This window comes from Pseudorca crassidens, chromosome X (genome assembly GCF_039906515.1).
Source record: "Pseudorca crassidens isolate mPseCra1 chromosome X, mPseCra1.hap1, whole genome shotgun sequence".
NCBI classification, from domain to species: domain Eukaryota; kingdom Metazoa; phylum Chordata; class Mammalia; order Artiodactyla; family Delphinidae; genus Pseudorca; species Pseudorca crassidens.
In genome coordinates, this window is record NC_090317.1 from 2,155,254 (window position 1) to 2,170,426 (window position 15,173).

The 15,173-nt window shown below is 59.4% G+C and overlaps 3 protein-coding genes across 3 annotated transcripts in view; 2 read left to right on the forward strand and 1 right to left on the reverse strand.

Annotated features, from left to right (window-relative positions):
* TEX28 (testis expressed 28) overlaps positions 1-15,173 on the forward strand; it is a 45,416-nt gene that overhangs the window by 7,000 nt on the left and 23,243 nt on the right.
* LOC137217024 (paraneoplastic antigen Ma6E-like) lies at positions 1,813-4,925 on the reverse strand. The gene is made up of 4 exons (XM_067723223.1): positions 4,394-4,925; positions 4,106-4,303; positions 3,551-3,658; positions 1,813-3,424 (listed from the first exon to the last, which is right to left on the reverse strand). The coding sequence occupies exons 1-4, from the start codon at positions 4,923-4,925 to the stop codon at positions 1,980-1,982; spliced, it is 2,283 nt and encodes a 760-aa protein (XP_067579324.1). The 3' UTR covers positions 1,813-1,979.
* LOC137216384 (melanoma-associated antigen 8-like) lies at positions 11,181-11,954 on the forward strand. The gene has a single exon (XM_067722355.1). The coding sequence runs from the start codon at positions 11,181-11,183 to the stop codon at positions 11,952-11,954; it is 774 nt and encodes a 257-aa protein (XP_067578456.1).

The following is a 15,173-nucleotide window of genomic DNA, read 5'->3' on the forward strand; positions in this document are numbered from 1 at the left end:
TAAGGAGTACGAAGGTTCAACCCATGGTCAAATAAGGTAGCCAGTGAGAATTCAGATTTCTTTTGGAGGTGATTTTCTTTTTGAAATTTTGAATTTTATTTTATTTTTTATACAACAGGTTATTATGAGTTATCCATTTACGCATATTAGTGTACATATGTCAATCCCAATCTCCCAATTCATCACACCCCCCGCCCGCCCCCACCATTTTCTCACCTTGGTGCCCATATGTTTGTGCTCTACGTCTGTGTCTCTATTTCTGCCCTGCAAAGCGGTTCATCTGTACCATTTATCTAGGTTCCACATATGTGCATTAATACACGGTATTTGTTTCTCTCTTTCTGACTTCCTTCACTCTGTATGACAGTCTCTAGATCCATCCACATCTCTACAAATGACCCAATTTCGTTCCTTTGTACGGCTGAGTAATAAATAATAGTAATAAAGCTCTTCTTCACATGGACTGGTTTCTTGTCTAGCTGTATCAACTAGCCATCTTCTCACATGGCACAAGAGGATGAGGCAGCCGTCTGGGGCCTCTTTTATAAGGGAGGTAATCTCATTCATGAGGGCTCCCCCCTCATAGGCTAATCACTTCCCAGGGCCCCACCTCCAAACGCCATCCCTTTGGGGGTTAGAATCTAACAGGTGAATGAGGGGGAGAGGTTTACAAATATTCAGTCCATAGCAGTGTCTGTCCAACTATTGTTGCTCCTATGTTCCCTTTTTCCTGCTGAGATAATCAAGGTTTTCATTTACATTTTAACTTCTCTACTGCCTTTTTAGGCAATTATCAGTTTTCGCTAAAACTTTACAATTCACCCATGAAATGGAAGAAAAACCCTCACGATGTCTGGGTCTGCAAAGTGCCTACCTTACCCTCCCCCCGGAGAGGTGTCCCATGGGTGCTGAGCAGGAATCGGACTCTGGACCCCCGCCCTCACCCGCAGCAGCCCTTTCCCTCCATTGCCCACAGCAGAGGCCAGACTCAGATGAAACGTTCAGGGAAATTTATTAAACAGAAACATTGACTGAAACCATTGAACACAGGGCATAACAACACACAGAGGATCTTCTAACGGCCACCGGAGCTCACAGGTCCCGGCCCCACCCAGGGTCCTCGAAAAGGTGCCTCCGCTACACCCCACCCGGCGGCCCTCCATCTCCCCACAGTCTCCCTTCCTGAGGGCCCCGCGGGTGGCCTCTCGCCAGGAAGATGGGCGCCAGCCATGCCCGCTCCCCCCAGGGCAGACCCTCCATTTCTGGCCCACATGCCCGGGGCCTGGCCCTGCCCTATGGCGGGCACAGGACAGTCCCACAGCAGGGCGCACACCACCGAGCCGGGGACGTGGAGTCCCGAGGAACAACGGGGTGGCCCAGCAGAACACAAGCCCTGGGGGGCCTCCCGCAGACCTCCTGCAGCCCCGGTCAAGGTCTTCCTTCGAAGGTCGCAGGTGGGCTCCCAGGTCCTGGGGTGGGCGCTGGCTGTGACCTCGTCCATCCCGTCCTTCCCGCCGGCTCCTGGGACTGGGCTCGGGGTCTCCACGCCGCGCAGGGGTTGGGGGAACTGCTCAGAGGAGAACACATGCACATTTCCACAACAACAGGCAGCGCTGGGCCTGAATCTATGCCCAGAAAGCACACGTTGAGCTCAGACACTGGCCCACAGAGACCAGAGCCTTGGCTGGCACGTGGCGCACCTCAGGGCTCTGCGGGGGGACGATGGCTAGGGTGTGTGTGTTGGGGGGAGGGGAGCGGGGGCTGGGGGGTTCCCTGACACCTGGGTCCTTCTGGGGCCTACAGGGACACATTTGGGCTTGCCAGTACAGGGAGCAACCTGCCCCAGGGGATGATGAATAGGGGTCCCCTCTCAGGAGGGAGGCCCAGGCACCTGGAGTGGCCCCTAATATGGGGCCAGTAGGCTGCCAGGCCTGGCCTCCCCCTGCCTCCAAGCGTGGGGGCCCTGGGGCCTGCTGAGCCTAGTGGCCCGAGGTGGACCCCGGGGGGCTCATCTCTGCAGCCCCGTCCTCATTTCCCGGCTCTTCTGGGATGGGCTTGAGCCCCTCCTCGGGGGTCTCCTCGGCCTCCTGGCCTCCTGCCTCGGCGAGGCCCTCTGGCTCCCAGCCAGGACCTCCTGGGGCCACCGGGGAAGCACTGCCCATCCGGCCAGGCATGGGGACCCCGGGGGCATCTGAGGGTCCTGCCTGACCTAGGCCCGCAGGGGCGGCAGCACTTCCATCTTCCTGAGTGGCCGCGGACGCCTTGCTGGTCTCCCCAGGGCCAGGGGCTGCCCTGGCGGCACCATGGTCTTCAGGGGCTGCCCTGGCGGCACCATGGTCTTCAGGGGCCGCCTCGCCAGCCTTGGCAGTGCCGGCAACTGCCGCACTGGCCTCCTCACGTGCCGGGTGGTCCTCGGCGCTCCCTTCCTTGGAACGGGCGGCCTGGGCGGTGGTATCTTCACCATGTGCAGTGGTGCCTGCGGTGATGGCCTCATGGGCCGGGGCGGCCTGGGCGGCTGCTGCCAGGACTGCAACGTCCACACGGGCCTCTTCCTGCCCTGGGAAGTGCTCCCTGCTAGCCGGGTCGGCGTCCCAGGCCTCTGTCTTCTGGATGAGCCGCAGCATCCCCGCAAAGCCGGGAGGCCTCCTCATCAGCCGCCTCCGCCTCAGCGTGTCCCGGAGCGTGTCGTTCAGCCGGGCCCGCGTCAGCACCTGCCGGGCGCGCGCCTGGTCCGCCATGGCCGGGTGGATGGCCCCCTTCTCCAGGGCCGACTGCAGCAGGCCTTCCAGGCGCATCACGTACGCAGAGAGAGTCTCCTGGGGCCGCTGGGCACAGGTCACGAACTTCAGCCGAGCACTCCCCCGGGGGTCCTTGTTCCCAAACACCTGCACCAGCGCGGCCAGGCAGTCCTGGGCAGCCAGCTCGGGATCTTCCGCCAGGAGGCCGCGCAGGAGGTCCAGCGCGGGGCCGCGCAAGCTCTCCACCAGCCTCCTCCTCCTCTCCCTCTCAGACACGTGGCGCCACAGGTGCAGCGTGTGGCTGGCCTGCTCCAGCCAGCTCTCAGAGGACCCTTCCCCGTGGCCCGGCTCTTCCATCCCAGAGAAGGTTCCCAGCTCCTGGTAGCCCATGCTGTCCAGCACGGGCTGTGAGGCCTGCCTCCACTGCTGGGTCCCGGGCCCTGCCTCACCCATGGCGCCTGCCGCTGTCACAACTGCTTCCTCAGGCGCAGCCATTGCCCCGCCCGTGGGTTCTGCCATACTCAGAAGTCCTGCCACACTCAGAAGTCCTGCCACGCCTGCAACATTTCTGTAACCTGCAGCTCCTTCCTCATCTGACTCAGCTCCTGCTTCACCTTCAGCTCCTGCTTCACCTGCAGCTCCTTCCTCACCTGCAGCTCCCTCCTCACCTGCAGCTCCCTCCTCACCTAAGGCTTCCTCCTCACCTGTGTCTCCCTCCATACCTGCGACTCCCGCCTCCCCTGCAGCTTCCTCCTCCCCTGCAGTTCCTGAGTGACCTGCAGTTCCTGCCTCACCTTCAGCCCCCTCCTCACCTGCAGCTCCCTCCTCACCTGCACCTCCCTCCTCACCTTCAGCTCCCTCCTCACCTTCAGCTCCCTTCTCACCTGCACCTTCTTCCTCACCTTCAGCTCCCTCCTCACCTGCATCTCCCTCACCTGCAGCTCCCTTCTCACCTGCATCTCCCTCCTCAACTTCAGCTCCCTCCTCACCTTCAGCTCCCTTCTCACCTGCACCTTCTTCCTCACCTTCAGCTCCCTCCTCACCTGCATCTCCCTCCTCACCTGCAGCTCCCTTCTCACCTGCACCTTCTTCCTCACCTTCAGCTCCCTCCTCACCTGCATCTCCCTCCTCACCTGCAGCTCCCTTCTCACCTGCACCTTCTTCCTCACCTTCAGCTCCCTCCTCACCTGCACCTCCCTTCTCACCTTCAGCTCCCTCCTCACCTGCAGCTCCCTCCTCACCTTCAGCTCCCTCCTCACCTTCAGCTCCCTCCTCACCTAAGGCTTCCTCCTCACCTGTGTCTCCCTCCATACCTGCGACTCCCGCCTCCCCTGCAGCTTCCTCCTCCCCTGCAGTTCCTGAGTGACCTGCAGTTCCTGCCTCACCTTCAGCCCCCTCCTCACCTGCAGCTCCCTCCTCACCTGCACCTCCCTCCTCACCTTCAGCTCCCTCCTCACCTGAAGCTCCCGCCTCACCTTCAGCTCCCTCCTCACCTTCAGCTCCCTCCTCACCTGCAGCTCCCTCCTCACCTTCAGCTCCCTCCTCACCTGCACCTCCCTCCTCACCTTCAGCTCCTGCTTGACCCTCAGCTCCTTCCGGACCTGCAGCTCCTTCCTCACCTTCAGCTCCCTCCTCACCTGCACCTCCCTTCTCACCTTCAGCTCCCTCCTCACCTGCAGCTCCCTTCTCACCTTCAGCTCCCTCCTCACCTAAGGCTTCCTCCTCACCTGTGTCTCCCTCCATACCTGCGACTCCCGCCTCCCCTGCAGCTTCCTCCTCCCCTGCAGCTTCCTCCTCCCCTGCAGTTCCTGCCTCACCCGCCCTGCCAACCACTGCTTGTCCCTGGGGCTGCGCAGGGAAATTGGGTCTATCCTGTGAATCAGCATCAGGGGCCTGGGGCAGGCAGACCACAGTCCAGGGCCCTCCCTTGCCTGGTATTTGGCGGGGGAGCAAGCTTCGATTTAAACACTCAGCAAACTCGACCAGGGCAACACTCGACCCCAGCTCCTTTCTGTAGACCTTGCCCAGCACTCGGTATCTGCCCAGGGAATGCAGGGCAGCCTGGACAGCCTCCTGGAATTCCTGGTCTTTGCAGTCATCTGGGATTCCCAGGATGAGCAGAGATCGCTGAGCGTTCACGCCCATCGACCTGCACCAGTCCCGCAATACCGCCAGAGCCATCGCCATCTTCGAGTACCTGAGGGTGGGGGGAAGCGATCAAACAGGAGTGCACAGGCTGTTGAAGTGTGGGAACCGGCCTGTGGGTGCAAAGAGGAGAGAATCATGTTTGTGCCACACAGCCCACCCTAGTGCCCCTCACAGCAGCAGCCTGGAGCACCTCCCTGCCCTGTTTGGTTTGTTTGACTTTAGGACACTTTTTTTATAAATTACATTTATTTACAAGATAGAAGGCTAGGGACTTCCCTGGTGGCGCAGTGGTTAAGAATCCACCTGCCAGTGCAGGGGACACAGGTTCGATCCCTGGTCCGGGAAGATCCCACAAGCCGCGGAGCAACTAACCCCATGCTCCGCAACCACTGACCCAGCGCTCTAGAGCCCACGAGCCACAACTACTGAGTCCACGTGACACAACTACTGAAGCCCACATGCCTGGAGCCCGTGCTCTGCAACAAGAGAAGCCACCGTAATGAGAGGCCGGCGCACCGCAACGAAGAGTAGCCCCCGCTCGCTGCACCTAGAGAAAGCCCGCGCGCAGCAACAAAGACCCAACGCAGCCCAAAGTAAAAATACAATTTAAAAAAAATAACAAAAGAGCACTTGTTGCGTACGACTCAAGAAACAATAATAAAATAAAATAAAATAATTAAAAAAAAAAAGACAGATAGAAGGCTCGTCACCTTTTCTACATTTCTGGCCTCAGTTTTAGGAAGCTGCCTTTTTCCCAAGGAATTTTTCAAGTCTTCCAATTTGTTAGCATAAACATTTCCATAATGTCCCATAATATTCCCCTATATCCTCTTTGTTAATGTACATCTGATCTGTAACGTTGGCCCTCTTTCATTCCTCATATTGGGGATCAGCGTTCTTTCTATGTTTCCGTGATTCATCGTTCTAGGACTTTCTCGGTTTCCTTGCTCTTTTGAAAGAAGCGCATGGCTTTGTTCACCGTGTCCATAATTTGCTTTCTATCACTGATTTCCTCTCTTAGCTCTCTTATTACTTCATTTTATGTTTCCTTTGCTCTTCTTCTTCTAGCATCTCTCAATGGACTGTTAGCTCACTGATTTTATGTCCTGACTCTTTTCTAACAGAAGCATTTAGAGGAATACAGTTTCCTCCTGTCGCTTTTTGCTGCCTCCCACTAATTTTGGTAAGTTGTGCTTTTTTTGTATTCACTTGGAAATATTTTCTAAGTCCCTCTGTGATTTTTCTCTTTGATCCATGGGTTTCCCAATATTTGAAGATATATTATCATTAGTACCATCAAATAAAATTCCCCGTGATGAGAAAACTTATCATGGAAACTTGCAATACTGCTAAATTTATGGAGACTGTTTTACAACTCTGGTATGGCGTGTCCGGGTGAATGTGCAAAGCACCCTCGTAAAGAATCTGTGTACTGTGTGTGGAGGCCAGGGCCTTGACCAGCCCACCCACCTCTGCAATTCCTGTGCCACCCGGACAGAGGCGACCTGAAGCTCTCGATGCCTCATGCAGTGGGCCAGAGCCCCTCCCTGGACCCCCACAAATCCATCTGCCATGGCCAACAGCCTCCACCAGATCACAGCAGCCCCAGCGCCTCCCCCTCTCAGCTTCACTTACGCCCCCCACCCCCCCGCCCCCCCGTGGCCAGGCGGCTCCTCCGCGACCCCTCGCACTACATCCCCTCCATACACCCTCCCCCACCCACCAGCTGGTGGCGCTCCGCTCTGGGCCCTGGAAGCCGGGCGCCCCGCCATGCGTAGAGGTCAGACTGCCTCTCTCACCTCCCCACACCGGGGAGTCCTCCCCCGAGCACACTCAGCGCCAGGGGCTCTCGCTTCTCGTACCCCAGACGCAGAGCCCACCCGTCTTGCCCCCGCCCACCCGGGAGCCGGAGCCCCCTAACTGCCACGAGCGTCCTCCCCCCCCACCCCACGCCCCGCCCCGCCGGGAGCTCCCCTAACGCCTACCGCACCCGCGCCCGGGAGTCCTCCCCATCGACCCCCGCCTCAGCCTTCCTCCCGCCACACGCAGCAGCCGTTAGCCCTCCCCTCCCGTCTCGGCCCCGGGGGTGGGGCCCGCCCGTCCCGTCCTCCCCACCCCCGCAGCCAGTCGTCCTCTCCTCTGGCCCCCAAGGCCGGCCCCACCCGACCAGCAGGAAGCCCTCCGCTCAGGCCCCCCCCACGCTTAGCCATTAGCCCCACCCTCTGCACCCCGACTCCAGAACGCCCCCCACCAGCCACCCCGGAAGCCAGCGGTCCTCCCCTCTGACCCGCTCACTGGGGGACCCTTCCCTCAGCCCCCCTTCAGCCCGCTACCCTCCGCCGCCGCTCCCCCACTCCCAACCGAGCAGCCCGTAGCCCTCCCCCGACCTCCACTCCTTCCCGGGGCCCCCGGTACCTGCGGAGTCCAGCCCCCGGCAAAGCCCCCGCCTGTCTCCTGACTCGCTCTGACTCTGTGGATGGCTCCGGAGTCCCGCTCACGAGGGGCTGAAGAGCTCGTCTCAGCAGAGCAGCCAGGAACTGTGCCGCCGACTGTCCCAGGCACTCTGTGCGAACGCCACGTGGGCTTCCGGGTGCTCCCGGAAGCCCCAGGAAGATGAGGGAGAAAGTTCTAGACGTCTCTTTACCGAGAAACTGGTTGGATCAGAAGAGCACGTGAGGAGGCGCTCTGCTACGGAAGCAGCAGTAGCCATGCGCACTGAGGGCCTGAGGTCCCAAGGCTTGGCGCCTCCGGAAGCAAAAGACACGCCCATTGGCCTTCCACCAATAGGAAGGCCTCCTGCGAGGCTGCGGAGTTTGGGGAGCGAACTTGGCGATGCAGAGCCCGTTGTGGCAAGTACGTCCATTTGTCTTTACAGGTGGTTTTCTACTGTGATTGATAATGTCATAAACCTATTCTTATTTCTTTGGTTTGTTTTAATTTTTGAATTTTATTTTATGTATTTTTTTATACAGCAGGTTCTTATGAGTTACCCATTTTATACCTATTAGCGTACATATGTCAATCCCAATCTCCCAATTCATCACACCCCCCGCCCGCCCCCACCATTGTCTCACCTTGGTGCCCATATGTTTGTGCTCTACATCTGTGTCTCTATTTCTGCCCTGCAAACCGGTTCATCTGTACCATTTATCTAGGTTCCACATATGTGCATTAATACACGGTATTTGTTTCTCTCTTTCTGACTTCCTTCACTCTGTATGACAGTCTCTAGATCCATCCACATCTCTACAAATGACCCAATTTCGTTCCTTTGTACGGCTGAGTAATAAATAATAGTAATAAAGCTCTTCTTTATATGGACTGGTTTCTTGTCTAGCTGTATCAACTAGCCATCTTCTCACATGGCACAAGAGGATGAGGCAGCCGTCTGGGGCCTCTTTTAGAAGGGAGGTAATCTCATTCATGAGGGCTCCCCCCTCATGGGCCAATCACTTCCCAGGGCCTGAGGGAGGAGTGAGGGGAGCCTGGACCCCAAAACAGAGTTGGACCTGGGAGGCCAAAGGGCGGGATGAGCACGTGCAGCACTTCCTGACATCCGGGTCTCAGAGACACTGCGGAGGGGAGTACGGGGCGGGGTCTCAGAGAGGCTAGGGAGGGGGTATAAGGGTCGGGGTGTCTGGTGAGCACGAGAGAGAATCCCAGGTCCTCCGTGGAGTCAAGGTGAGGGCCCTGAGGGAGGACTGAGGGGAGCCTGGACCCCAGAACAGAGTTGGACCTGGGAGGCCATAGGGCGGGATGAGCACGTGCAGCACTTCCTGACATCCGGGTCTCAGACACGCTGGGGAGGGGAGTACGGGGCGGGGTCTCAGAGAGGCTAGGGAGGGGGTATAAGGGTCGGGGTGTCTGGTGAGCACGGGAGTGAATCCCAGGTCCTTCATTGAGCCAAGGTGAGGGCCCTGAGACAGGACTGAGGGGAGCCTGGACCCCAGAACAGAGTTGGCCCTGGGAGTCCATAGGGCAGAATGAGCACGTACAACACTTCCTGACATCCGGGTCTCAGAGACGGTGGCGAGGGGAGTACGGGGCGGGGTCTCAGAGAGGCTGGGGAGGCAGTATAAGGGTCGGGGTGTCTCGTGGGCACGGGAGAGAATCCCCGGTCCTCCGTGGAGTCAAGGTGAGGGCCCTGAGGGAGGACTGAGGGGAGCCTGGACCCCAGAACAGAGTTGGCCCTGGGAGGCCATAGGGCGGAATGAGCACGTGCAACACTTCCTGACATCCGGGTCTCAGAGACGCTGCGTAGGGGGAGCACGGGGCGGGGTATCAGAGAGGCTAGGGAGGGGGTATAAGGGGCGGGCTGTCCAGTGGGCACGGGAGAGAATCCCAGGTCCTCCGTGGAGTCAAGGAGACGGGCCTGCGGGAGGACTGAGGGGAGCCTGGACCCCAGAACAGAGTTGGACATGGGAGGCCAGAGGGCGGGATGAGCACGTGCAGCACTTCCTGACATCCGGGTCTCAGAGACGCTGGGGAGGGGGAGTACGGGGTGGAGTCTCAGAGAGGCTGGGAAGGGGGTATAAGGGGCGGGATCCTAGGCGGGCACAGGAGAGAATCCCAGGTCTTATGTAGAGTTAGGGTGAGAGCACTGAGTGTGGACTGAGGGGAACCTGGATCCCAGGACCGAGTTGGCCCTTCAAGCCATAGGGCGGGATGAACAGGTGCAGCACTTCCTGACATCCGGGTCTCAGACACCCTGGAGAGGGGGAGCACGGGGCGGGGTATCAGAGAGGCTGCAGAGGGGGTATAAGGGGCGGGGTGTCTGGTGGGCACTGCGGAGAATCCCAGGTTCTGTGTGGAGTCAAGGTGAGGGCCCTGAGGGAGCACTGAGGGCAGCCTGCAACCCAGAACTGAGTTGGCTCTGGGAGGCCGCCACGTGCAGCACTTCCTGACATCCGGGTCTCAGAGAAGCTGGGGACCTGGGATAAGGGGTGGGGTCTCATGAGGGCAGAGGGTAAAATGTCAGGTCCCTGGTGGACTAAGGTTAGGGCCCTTAGGCAGGACTGAGGGGACCCTGAGGGAGGACAAAAGGGACCCACCAGATCACCGCCCTTGCAGGTGGCCGTGGGAGGCCCCGGGGTGGGATGAGCACGGTAGGCCTGTCCTGACGTCCTGACGTCACGGTCTCGGAGAGACTGGAGACCTGGTATAAGGAGCAGGGACTCACACTGGCAGACGGGACAATCCCAGGTCCTGCCCAGAGTCCAGCCTGCACGCGAGGAAGGAAGGACTGAGGACGTTAGACCCCGACACAGGGAGGGATCCTTTGCCCTTCCGCGGGGGCCTTGGAGGCGCCAGAGCGCGGTCAGCAGATGAGATGTTTCCTGACCTCTGGGTCGGGGTCCTCAGGAGGTCAGGTGTTTGGTGTGAGGGGTGAGCCTTCAGGTCCAGAGGGTGGACTCCCAGGACCCCGAGGGAGGACTGAGCAGACCCCCAGCCCTGGAACAGGGGCCTCAACAGAAACCTGCCCCTGTGGTCAGTGCTGGGAGGCCAGGCAGGATGTGAGGAGGAGGTGAGGACCCAGCATCTCCCCTTCCTAGGACCCTCGGGAGGCCCTGGGCAGGTGCAGCCACCTGTGGGGCCCCCTCACTGCTTTCTGTTCAGATTCGGGGTCCTGTTCTGAGTTTCCCCTCCGGCCTGCAAAGGGGAGGGTCCAGGCCCTTAAGGGGAACAGTGAGCACGATGAGCGACCCCGAGGGGACCACCCACCCCAGAACTCAGAACTGGGGGGACCTCACAGAGTCCGGCCCAATCCTCCTACCAGCACCGAGGCCCAGAGCTGTGCCACAGTGTACACAAGAGGTGCGCCCTCCATTCCTCTTACAGGGGCTCCAGGACCCGGGAGGCGAAGGCCCAGGTCTGAGGACCGTGTCCTCAGGGCACAGAGCAGAGGAGGCCCAGGCAGCGCCAGGAGCCAAGGGGAGGTGCGTGCCCTGAGTGTGTACCCAGGGGCTCCCCCTCCCAGAACAGAGGGGACCCCACAACACCCAAGTCACCCCACCGCCCTGTCAGCCCCAGAACCTGGGGCCGTGCTGGCTGCACCCTGAGGAGCCCCCTCACTTCCTTCTTCAGGTTGGCAGGGGACAGGCCACCCGGGAGGAGCGCCCCTGTGAGGCCCGAGGGCAGCCCTTGATACGAGACCTGTAAGTGGCCTTTGTCAGGGCTGCCCAGGGTGCCTTTCTCCGCCGAGGCCGCTCACACCCCCTCTCTACCCCAGGTACGAGGTCCCCTGCCCACACTCCCGTGGGCGGCCCGACCCCAGTGATCAGGCCCCCGGTCGAGATGAGTGAGCTCCGCCATCCTGAGGCCGACCTTGAGGCCCCAGTCCCGGTCCAGGGTCCGGTGGAGGCGCCGCTGCTGGGGGCTGCGGGGGAGGAGGCCGCATCCCCCTCGTCCTCCGCCTCCCCTGGTGCCCCTTCCCTCTCCGCCTATGCCGAGCCCTTGTCCCGCGAGGCACTTGTTGCGCTGATGGCTGACCTGGTGGGGTTCCTGCTCGTCAAGTTTCGTACCGGGGAGCCGACCTCCGAGGCGGAGATGCTGAGTACGGTCGTCCGGGAGCATCGGGACCACTTCCCCGTGGTCTTCCGCCTCGTTTGCGAGTGCCTGCAGCTGCTGTTTGGCGTGGACGTGAAGGTGGTGGACCCCCGCGAGCGCACCTACGTCCTGGTCCCCACCCTGGGCCTCACCTGGGATGCAGTGCTGAGCGACTGGCAGTGCACGCCCGAGGCCAGCCTCCCTCTGCTGGTCCTGACCATGGTCACCCTGTTCGGTGACCACGTCCCTGAGGAGGAGGTGTGGGGAATGCTAGACACCCTGGGGTTTTGTGGCGGGAGGGAGCTGCTCACCGAAGTGTGGGTGCAGACGGGCTACCTGAAGTACCGGCAGGTGCCCCACAGCGACCCTGCCCGCTACGAGTTCCTGTGGGGTCCCCGGGCCTACGCGGAGGCCAGCGAGTGTCAGGTCCTGCAGCATCTGCTCAGGAGCAATAGCATGGCTCCCAGGTTCTTCCCATCCGTGTCTGCAGGGAGTGTGAGCGATGAGGAAGAGGGAGCCTGAGCCAGTGCAGCAGCCAGTCCCACGTCCAGCAGCTTCTCCCGTGGGGCAGGAAGGGGGGCTGCTCCTTCACTCTGAGTTTGAAGAGGGAGCGGTCAGCCTTCTAAGCAGTGAGAGCCGGGCGAGTTGGGGGAAGCCGGTGTGCAGCATTTTGGGTTCCTGTTGTGTATGTTGACATGGACTTCCATGTCTGTTTTCTTTAGGAATTTTTCAAATGTTGGTTCTTTGAATAGAAGACTAAACAAGCTTCAGTGTCTAACTTTGTGTATGACGTTAATCCCACAGGTATTTGCACTAATTCAGTTCAAGAACAAGAGTTTTGCTGTTTTGTAAGAGAGGTTGGGAAATCTCCCAGTTCGTTTTGTGACCGTGTACAAGATAACAGGGAATTGGAATCAGAACTGCTCTGGAAATGTGGAAGTCCTTAGCAGTGATACAGATGGCGGAAGAAATAGAAAATAAGAGCCATTGTTGTTCCAATTCTTGCTTCCCTGTCTTGTCTGTCATTCTGTAAATAAAACGAACTATCTCTGTTGAGTTGGATTTGCACGGGTATTTTAAGAAAGTAGGAGAAGGTTCATCTGCGTCAATAAGCCCCCTGCCCACCGGCTTGTTTATTCCGCAGACCTCCACGGAGCCTCTGCTCTCCGGAAGGGCCTGTGTTAGTAGCGGGAACGCTAGGAAAAGCAGGACACACCCACACCTAGAGTGATGGTCTAGGAGCCACTGTCACATGAGGAAGGTGGTGAGACGTCCCCTAAGTCCCACAGAATAAGACAACATGGGACGAGGCGGTGGGGCTCCAGGAGCGAGCCCTGGAGTGTTAAGTGCCCCGAGCCAGGGCACTTCGGGCCTTTGGGAAGTGGGGGTTCCTTCTGTGGGAGGTGATGGTGATGAAGCTGGGTGGTGGCAGCAGCCAGACATGCAGAGGGTGTGTCTTGGGTTGCAGGGGAAAGTCTGAAATGGGACATTGCTGTGAGATGTCCTTCTGGGTCGTGGATAAAGCCGAGAGAAATCTCGCCCTGGGGCAGGAAGGAAGGGGTGCTGGCTCTTGTTGCATTGCAGTGGGCCACAGTGAAGAGGTAGGTGTTTCATAGCCGCCATCTGCAAGGATTTCCAGAGAAATGAGGGTCTTGCTCTTTGAAGCCCTGCTCGGTATTCCCGGGGCTGGCCCTCCTCTCCCTGCCCTGGGAGAGCCAATTACCAACTGTATGGAAACGACCATTTTAGTCACCTGGAGTTTACTTTGGCCACTTGTGAGCAAGGTCTAGATTTCAGTGGGATGAAATGAATGAAAATAGGGGGTTTGAAAGAAGAGAGGCTGCCGAAGTGGAAAGGAGTCGCCGTGCGACTGGAATCCTGGGAGCTTTGCGTGAGCTGCACCCAGCTGGGGAAATCACCACCCTTCCCTCCATGCCGACAGACACACACACACACACACACACACATCCAAATTGAATAATATATCCTCCAGGAGTAAAACACACAGAACAGCAATTTTGACTGGTTTTCTATTCCGTTTCCTATGGAGCTGCAAATTCTCTGAGATGTCATGAAAAGAAAGCAATTTCCAGAGGGGAGAAGGACAGAGTCTGGGATCAGAATAATACTAGAAATAAGTCCTAGCCACTAAGAGGCAACGTCCGCCAGTGTCCCCGCGTTCAGGCAGGTGCAGAAATATGGCGGCATCAGAGACCCACAGGTTTGGGCTGTGACCTGGCATCGAAAGGAAGGGGCAACTTCTGGGCCTAATGGGATTGGGAGGTCACTGCAGTGGGAGGTGCAGACGGCGCCGGGGGCTAAAGAGGCAGCCCTCCCTGCTGAGCGCCGTACGACAACGTGAACATTACGTGGGATCCTGGATTTGAAGCACCTGCCATATAGCAGGTGGGCACTTGGAAAAGGTGGAGAATTTCAGGGCCAATGGAACCTGCTCAGACACTCCTGCCGGAAAAGAAGGGGATTTTGTCATCACAAATGGTAAGCACTCCCGGGGGAAAGCAGGGATTCCTAGTGCCTGTTCGTGCAGTGAACTGACTGATGGGGGGCAGTGCTAGCCCAGGGACGGCCGTGGCAGGCAGCGCAGCAGTGGCCGGGACACGCCAAGAGCGCCCCAGGGACATTCAGGAAGACACTTTTCAGGGGGGCAGCAGCACCCTCCCCAGTAGACTCTGGACGAGCACACACCACCCCGGCACACAGCCAGTCCTGACCAGGGCGGGGCAGGGCACACGGGAGCTGCTGCCCATCAGCGGGAAGCTCTGACGTTCTCTGTGTGCACTGAGCCTGCCCCCTGAGGGGCTGGTGTGAGTTGTCTCAGCCGTGGCCCTGTTTCCCGAGAAGCCCCCATTCCCCAGCCCCAGCTAACGTCTGCTCTGAGCTCCAGCCTCCTTGGCAAAGGGCTGACCTCCTGCCTGGCTCTCGCCTACACTCCTCTGTGGCAAATATCGCCGGCTGCTGCTTTAGGGGCCTTTGTGAGCAAGTGCGGGGGCCCAGGCCCGGGCCTGTGCCTGTCCGTGGTCCCTGAGCTGGGGCTGGGCACAGCATAGGGCTGGGTTGGTGGCGGGATGCAGGGTGTGAAGCCAAGTGACATTCACAAGACAGCAGCAGGGTGTAAAGCCACGTGTGAGCAAGCATCCAGGAGGAGGGGCATCCGCAGGGCCCTGAAGGGCACAGACACTCACGCCCCGTGGGGATGCGGAGAGTCCTCCAGCCCGGCGGTCCCCGTGCTTTGAATGCAGGCCTGCCGCCTGCCTGACAGCCAGTGTGCCCGGGGAAGTGAGCCTGCAGGAGAACGTGGGGCCACCACGCCGCTGGGACAGAAGGGAGCAGAGTGGGCAGTGGAAGGAGAGAGCAGGGCCCAAGCCTGAGCATAGGAGCCGCCTTCAGAGGGCCGTGCCTCGGACCCCCACGTCCGGGGCCCTTCTCCATCCTCACGCCCTCAGTCCTAGACCCTCACCCTCCTCCCTGGCCCTCGTGTCCCTTTCACGAGAGATGGTGACCTGATGGGGCTGGGGAGGCCACGTGGGCAGAATCCAGCGTCAGGCTCTCATGGGCACTAACGCCTGGCTTCCCTGTGTTTTCTCCATTATGTGGCCTGAGGCGTCAGGTAGTAGGACCCCGTGGAGGACAGCTGAATCCCCCTTGACTGTTGGGGAGACAGGTCAGGCCAGTGCGGGGATGGGTCTTTGCACGCATATGATGCTTAGCTTGAATAAGAGT

Coding starts and splice junctions, on each gene's coding strand:
- LOC137217024 (XM_067723223.1), bottom strand. CDS start 4,925: ATGGCGATGGCTCTGGCGGTATTGCGGGACTGGTGCAGGTCGATGGGC. Junction 4,304..4,393: donor AGGTGAGGAGGGAGCTGAAG/GTGAGAAGGGAG, acceptor CAGGAGCTGAAG/GTGAGGAGGGAGGTGCAGGT. Junction 3,659..4,105: donor AGGTGAGGCAGGAACTGCAG/GTCACTCAGGAA, acceptor AGGGAGATGCAG/GTGAGGAGGGAGCTGAAGGT.
- LOC137216384 (XM_067722355.1), top strand. CDS start 11,181: ATGAGTGAGCTCCGCCATCCTGAGGCCGACCTTGAGGCCCCAGTCCCG.